The sequence below is a fragment of the Nannospalax galili genome, unplaced genomic scaffold (assembly GCF_000622305.1).
Source record: "Nannospalax galili isolate Female #2095 unplaced genomic scaffold, S.galili_v1.0 scaffold1915, whole genome shotgun sequence".
Classification (NCBI taxonomy): domain Eukaryota; kingdom Metazoa; phylum Chordata; class Mammalia; order Rodentia; family Spalacidae; genus Nannospalax; species Nannospalax galili.
In genome coordinates this window covers 121,809-129,087 of record NW_008336258.1, presented here as the reverse complement: position 1 = coordinate 129,087, position 7,279 = coordinate 121,809, and the positions used below count along the sequence as shown (strand labels likewise).

The window sequence follows — 7,279 nt, the reverse complement described above, 5'->3', positions numbered from 1 at the left end:
GGATGACTGGTTCTATCTGATTAAAAAAAAAAAAAAGTGGAACATGCTGGAATAGCTAGAAGACCATGACTGCGCTAGTGCCTGCATTGTATTATTACACACTCCTTAGCGGTTTTAGTCATCTCTTCTGTGTTTATTCATTCAATCCTTAATAGCTAAATAATAGCAGTATCTGTATCTAGACTAGAGAACAGGCTGCTAGACATGGCCAACTGTAAATATTCTTCTGCCTTCATATTTGATAAGCAAAATCAAATTTAAGTAAAAGGTAATTATTTTGTTGTTTTCTCAATGGTCATTCTGAGCAATGGTCACTTAGAAATCTTTGACCATTTCTTCATGTCCTTCTTTTTAAAAAGTATTTTATTTTATGTGTATGAGTGTATTGCCTGCATGTGTATAAGTGCACCCATCTCCTCAATGCCTGTAGTCAGAAGAGGGCATTGGATTCCCCCTGGAATTGGAGTTGCAGATGGTTATTAGCAGCCATGTGGGTGCTGTGAATTGAAACCCGAGTCCTCTGCAAGAGCAGCCAGTGCTCTTAATCACTGAGCCATCTCTCCAGCGCCTTGACCTTCATTGTAACCTGTAATCTAAGAATGATAATGGTTCTGTGGGCTGTGGTAATAAAAGCAGCAGTAAGCAATTTTCACAGTCTTTATTTGCAACTGAATAATTTGTATGAAATTATTTAATCCCAATCTTATGTCCATGCACTGAATTTACAATTCTTTCTTTCATTTCCTTTCCACAGAAGCTAAGAATATGTTCTGTGTACTTTGTCCATTATTGGCCTTTCATAACCTAGAACACTGAAGCATACAGTGTTTTCTACCAAAGGGCCCTGAATGGTCTCCTGTTGTCACCAGAGAACAGAGTCAACAGGCTTCAAACTGACTGAAAGAGGGTAAATTTACTGGCAAAAGTCCAAAGTCTATGAATGCTCAGCCCTAAATGAGACATCGACAGTACCACCCTCCACCCACAAACACACATCATCAAGGCTCAGGGAACATAGAAGAGCAGATGAAAAGCATGCAAAAGCCAGAGGATGGGGAGGAGTGTTGTGATGTGCTGTCTCCTGACAGGACATGGCTGTAGTAGTCATCCACTCACAGCAGCTATGGTTACCTGTGCAAGATCAGGCCAGCAAACATCCAGCAGTGATGGGGCAGACGGTCTCCCGGCCCTCATTGCTGAGGAGCTATTGACACTGGATAGGTGCTGGGGGAGGGACAAGCATTCTTTTTTGAGCATGTGTCCACTGGTAGGGTTCCCATGCTCCAGTGGATGGCTCCACACCCAGGCATATATAGGTAGCACTGACTGGACTTAGTGGGTTATTGAAAAAAGAAATGAAGTTGGGAGGAGATGTGTTGGGGAGATATGGGGGAGGGGGATGTGGGGACTAGATACCATCATATTTCAGTGTATGCATGTATGAGACTCTCAAAAATAAAAGAAGAAAATTGGGGCTTGTGTGGGGAAAACAAAAAGGCCAAAGTCTATGAGCAGTTTTATACAAGCTTCATGTTTATTGGCTTGTATCACAGTTTCTAAAACGTTTCTGTCAAAATGCTATGAAAATCCAAGAACAAATCATACTTAGGGCTGGAAAATTAGTCTTTCAGATATCAGTCATGATAGTTTTACAGCACACAAAACAAATAAGTTATGACAAAAATGATCTGTAAATGTTGTACTAGACGAGGACTAATGTGTTCTTTTTTATTTGTTTGGTTAGTCTTACAACAAACTCACGAGGTGGATTTATTATGTTTTAAGAAACGAGGAAAGCAGACACAGAAGCTGAAGTAATTTCCCCAAAGTTCCACAGCCCACACTGGAAGTTAAACTCAGATAGCGTGATGGTGAAATATATGTATGCCTAACTCCCACACTTCAATCTCTATCATTTTTAGAAGGGAAATTCTCTCTAAAATTTTAGCATGGAAATTGTGCTTGTAAAACTTGAAATATACAGCCAAGATGTCTACAAATGTATCCCGGGAGGGTTGTTTTTGAATTTGGTTTGCCGGCATCTTAGGAACTTGAGCTTCAGTCCATTACTGAGTGGCGGGGATCCAAGCATTCAGACTGTAGTTTCATTAGTTTGTGGCTGTTTATTAATATGGAAATTATCATAGAATATCATTTAAACTTATTCAGCCTCAAGATCAGTACACATAAAATGAATACATCAGTACATTCCTTGACAGACATGTTTTGAGGAATAAAATCTAACTCAGGTAAAGATACAAAATAAACTTAAGGAGTCCACATATTTATTCTGAAAATATCATCAATTCATCTGTGAATAAGTAAAGATTCTAAGCAGCAGCTAAGCATAGAGTTGGATACTTTTGATCCCATTACTTGGGAGGCAGAGGCAAGTGCATGTAGCATTACATAGTGAGATATTGTCTCAACAAACAAAAACAAAAACAAGATTCTGAACATCATTTAATGTTGTCCTGCTGAGGCTTAGGTACAAAGCATGACTACAATATTTATCTCCAGAGTCAAAATCACATATTAGCACTGGCCAGAGACTCTTCTTGCTCAGTGCCTGGGTTTCAACATTCTGATATATTGGTGCGTCCTCAGTGAAATTGGTTCATCAAAGCAATGCATCATTAAAATCATCTGCAGGAAACAGATGAAGAAGAGCTCTTATGAGGCTCAGTAAAGACTGTAGAGAAAATTAACCTCTACCAGAAGCAAATACAGAAAGACAGCAGTCAATGGTTGGATATATCTGATTCTGTACACATATGTACAGAATCAGATATTTTGGACATGTCATTTGGTACTGCACTTCCCCCATGATAAAAGGGCACCACAATAAGCTTCATATTTTATTCTTCACATTATTAATTTCTGAACAAAGATTTCCAGAAACATATTTTGCACATGACCCAATAGGTTATAGAAGGTCTTCTGAAATTAAAATTTTATTTTTATTTGTGTGTGTGTTGTGTGTGTGTGTGTGTGTGTGTGTGTGTGTGTGTGTATGTGTGTGCAGATACTGGCAGAAGTCAGAAGAAAGGGTCAGGTCCCCTATAGTTGAAGTTATAAGCAGTTGTGACCTGCCCAATGTGGGTGCTGGGAACTGAGCTTTGGTACTCTGCAAGATTAGCAAGAGCTCAACCCCTGAGCCATCTCTCCAGCCCCTAGAAGGTCTTAGCAGTGCATGGAATGGGAAATCGGTTTGCTTTATCTAATGAAGCTTTTATTTTTTAACAAAAATTCTTATTTTGAGCTCATTGCAGATTCACATGTGGTTGTAAGAAACATTACAGAAAAATCCCATGTACAAATTACCCCATTTCCCACTGGTAGTATCTTAAAACTATAGTAAGATGGAAATAAATAAAGAGATTGATACTTAAATACCCTTCCATCACCACATTGATCCATCCTCCACCTCTTTCCTCCCATATTGCCAAGGATCAAACAAAGGTGAGTCTATTCTGTCTTATGCCAATTGGAACCTGTTCTAGTTTGTTTCTCCACTGCTGTGACAAAACACTCTGACCAATACCAACTTGGGGAGGAAAGGGTTTATTTGTCTTACATCTCCTGGGTCACAGTTCATCAGGGAGTCCAAGGGAGGAACTCAGGGCAGGAACCTGGAGGCAGGTGCTGGAGCGCAGGCCATGGAGGAACACTGCTTACTGGCTTGCACCCCTGGCCTCTGCTCAACCTGCTTTCTTACGCAACACAGGCCCACCTGCCCAGGGGTGGTACCACCCACAGTGGGCTGGGCCCTCCCACATCACTCAACAATTAAGAAGATACCCCACAGTCATGGCCACAGGACAGTTCAATGGAGGCAATTCACCAATTGAGGCTCCCTCAACCCAGGTGTGTCAAGTTGACACTAAAGCTATCCAGCACAGAACCTGTGGTCCTATTCATATTTTCCACCTGAATTCATCTTGAAGAAAACCTAAGATGGCTTCCTAGCTCACGTCTTTCTCCCTGTTCTGTGCTGCTTGTATCTCTCTCTGTCTCTCTCTCTCTGTCTCTCTGTCTCTCTCTCTCTCTCTCACATTCAGTTATCTCTGTTTCCAAGAACTCTATATTCTCTCTGTCTTTTGCATTTTATTCTGAAAGACACTAGAATTTTAATTCTAGCTCTGAACAGGTTGTTACAGCATGGAATTTGGGGCTGGAGAGACTGCTCAGTGCTTAGGAGCACTTACTGCTCTTCCAGAGGACCCAGGTTAATTACCAGCACCCACATGGTGGTTACAACCTGTCCTTAACCCCAGTCCCAGGGGATCTAATGCCCTCTTCTGGCCTCCACAGGCACCAGGAATGTATATGATGCATTTATATACATGCAGGCAAAACATTCATACATATAAAATAAAAAATAAAATATTTTTTTAATTCACACAATTACTAAGCATCTTGTATGGAATTCTATTAAAACAATGCAAATAATTGCACCAAATATATTTCACATGTGGAAAACAACACCTAAAGTTTATTTTACATCCATTCTTACTGAATGAACATTAAAATATATTTCCAGATCATTCCCTTATATAGATTATTTACTAATCAAAATTCATGAATGCTAATTTCAAGCATGTTTAGATAATCCATGTCTTTTCTCTGTTCAGGAGTATATAGTCTTTCTTTTTTGAGAACAGGTCTCCCTGTAGCCATAGCTGGCCAGGAACTCTCTATGGAGATCAAGCTGGCCTTGATCTCACAGAGACTGTCCTGCCTCTGCCTCCTAAGTACTGGAATTAAAGGGGTGCACCACCATGCCCAGCTCAGGACTAGATATTCTTTTTAAATTTTTTAAAACTATTTTTTAGGTTAACAAGCACAATAGTGGGTTTCACCATGGCCTCGTCATATGAATATGTGTGTTGATATAATTTGTTCTTTGTTCCCTCTCCACTGCCCTTCCCCATGTTTCCCCCCTCCCAGAGCATACCTCCCCTGATCTGAATACTTCTGAGTATTTGGGAGTGTTTGTGTTGCTGCTGTTGTGCTTTACCTGACACAAAGCAAAAAGCTTTGAAGTGTATTAAGAATATTCTATGACATAGAAAAGCTGTACACTTTTAAACAAACTAGTCACAAACTACCAAGATTTTACAAAATGCACAACAGAATATATTTGGTCATATCCAGTCATTTACTAACCATTCACTGACTTCTTACCATGAACAGAGAGATGACACAGAATACTAAGAACAGCATGAGAGAAAGTCACAGTAGCATCCCATCCTGTGGTAGCTGTCCTCTGACCAGGGAGTAAGATAACGTGAGATAATGAAGTGCAGAATTGGAGAAGTAACAGCCTGAGAGCACCAGGGTGGGAAATACAATCTGGCGTAAAGATCATGAAACAAGCCCAAGGGAACAAAGATGAAAGATGAGATTTTTAAAAGATCAAAGATGAACATACCAAACCTCCTCTCAATGTGTGCAGTAGTCTACCGCCTTTCTACCTGCTAAGCTCAGCTTCCTATCTGTTTTCATCATCTACACTGGAGTTTAGGTCTTCAGAGTTGCAGATGATAGTGTGGCCTAAATCACACTTACTCTTGGAGAGCAGAGCCTCAATTTCTGTTAGAACAGCTAAAACATCAATGCTGTCATCAACAGACACAGACACTGTGGACTTTCTTCCTCCACACGCTGCATCTTCTGGGATTGTGCCCAAAGCACAGATGCTTTGCACTAGCAAGATAATTGTATGGCATGTAATTTCCTTTGTTTATTATTTTGTTTTTGGTGTCAAATTGGAAAGGACAAGGATCATGAAGACAGTGACTTTGAAGAGAAAAGTTGTGACATCACATGATCTTGATACCAGTAGGAGCTGAGATTGTATTTTGATAGCAAAACAGGAGCCAGTGGAAAGGTGCATACTGTGAATTATCCAAGTAATTGTTAGATTAGAATGATCAGTTTAGGTGTAAAGTAAAGAATAAATTTGATGGATCTGAAGTGGGAGCATGTGTGAATCCAAATTACTTGGACTGTTCCTGTATTATACCATTTGCTATTATAGCTTTCTTCTTAAAATTTACTTATTTTTCTATTTATGTGTGAATTTGGGGCCACATGCTTGCACAGCAAACTCTTACACACTATCTCCTCAAGCCCTAAAACCTTATTCTTCTTAAGAAATATTTCCTGATGCTGGAGAGATGGCTCAGCAGTTCAGAGCACTGGCTGCTCTTGCAAGGAACCCAGATTTGATCCTCAGCACCCACATGGTAGCTAACAACCATCAGTAACTCCAGTTCCAGGGGATTTGACACTCTCTTCTGATCTCCGTGAGCATTGCACAACATGAGTGCACTTGCACACGTGCAGTCGTCAATACACTCATACACATACAAACAATTTACCATGGTCTTAGTGCCTTCTAAGCAGGGGAATCCACACTTTACACCTGTGACTTTAAATCTAGTGAACATAGCTGTATTAAGCCAGCTAGGGTCACAATTTCAGCCAAATTTATTTTGTGAGTTAATCATACATACTCTAATAATGTATAATATCATTTCTTTTTCATAATTCTTGTAGAAATTTAGCTTTCTTCGTAAGGAACTTAGTTGAAACTAACTAGTCTTACAGTCAGTCATGAGAACATGATTCATTCCATAGGTATGCTCTGAACACCCCTGTATTTGACACATTGTGCTAGTCCCTGGGGATATGTCCTACCTTCCTTCTAGGACACCTAAAATAAAATGGACTGTAAACAGAAGCATTATTAGTGATAAATTAAGTAGGGGGAAAAACAAAGAAAGTTGTTTTCCTTGAAAAAGTATGCTAGTATTCATCTAATAAATAATAAACACATAGCCTTAAAATGGGCACAATCTATTACAAAAAATGCACATGTACTTAAATGATGACGAATGACATGTAACTTGTGGTGATGCACACCTCTGATCCCAGCTATCTTGAGGTTGAAGCAGGAGGATCACAGGTTCATGGGAAGCCTGGGTTATAAAGCAAGACTCTATCTCAAAATAAGATTTACAGCTGGATGTGGTGGCACAATCATCTTTGGTCCCAGCACTTGGGAGGCAGAGGCAGGTGGCTCTCTGTGAGTTCGAGGCCAGTCTGGTCTACTTGGTAAAGCTCCAGACCAGCCAAGTCTACATAATGAGACCCCGTCTCAAAAAAAAAACAAAACCCAATGAATAAATAAGTAAATAAATACAGTTTACAAAAGGAGCTAGAGATGTACCCTATTATTACAGTGCTTGCCAAGCAAGAATAAAACCATGGG

General features: G+C 39.9%; 1 protein-coding gene across 1 annotated transcript in view; it reads right to left on the bottom strand.

The window, feature by feature from the left end:
- Positions 1–2,124: 2,124 nt before the first annotated feature.
- Positions 2,125–7,279, bottom strand: part of LOC103732400 (C-type lectin domain family 2 member D11-like) — a 14,472-nt gene continuing 9,317 nt past the window's right edge. The window contains exon 6 of the mRNA XM_017797604.2: positions 2,125–2,646. Coding sequence (XP_017653093.1) covers positions 2,643–2,646 — 4 coding nt within the window. The 3' untranslated portion in view covers positions 2,125–2,642. The remainder of the gene's footprint in view (positions 2,647–7,279) is intronic.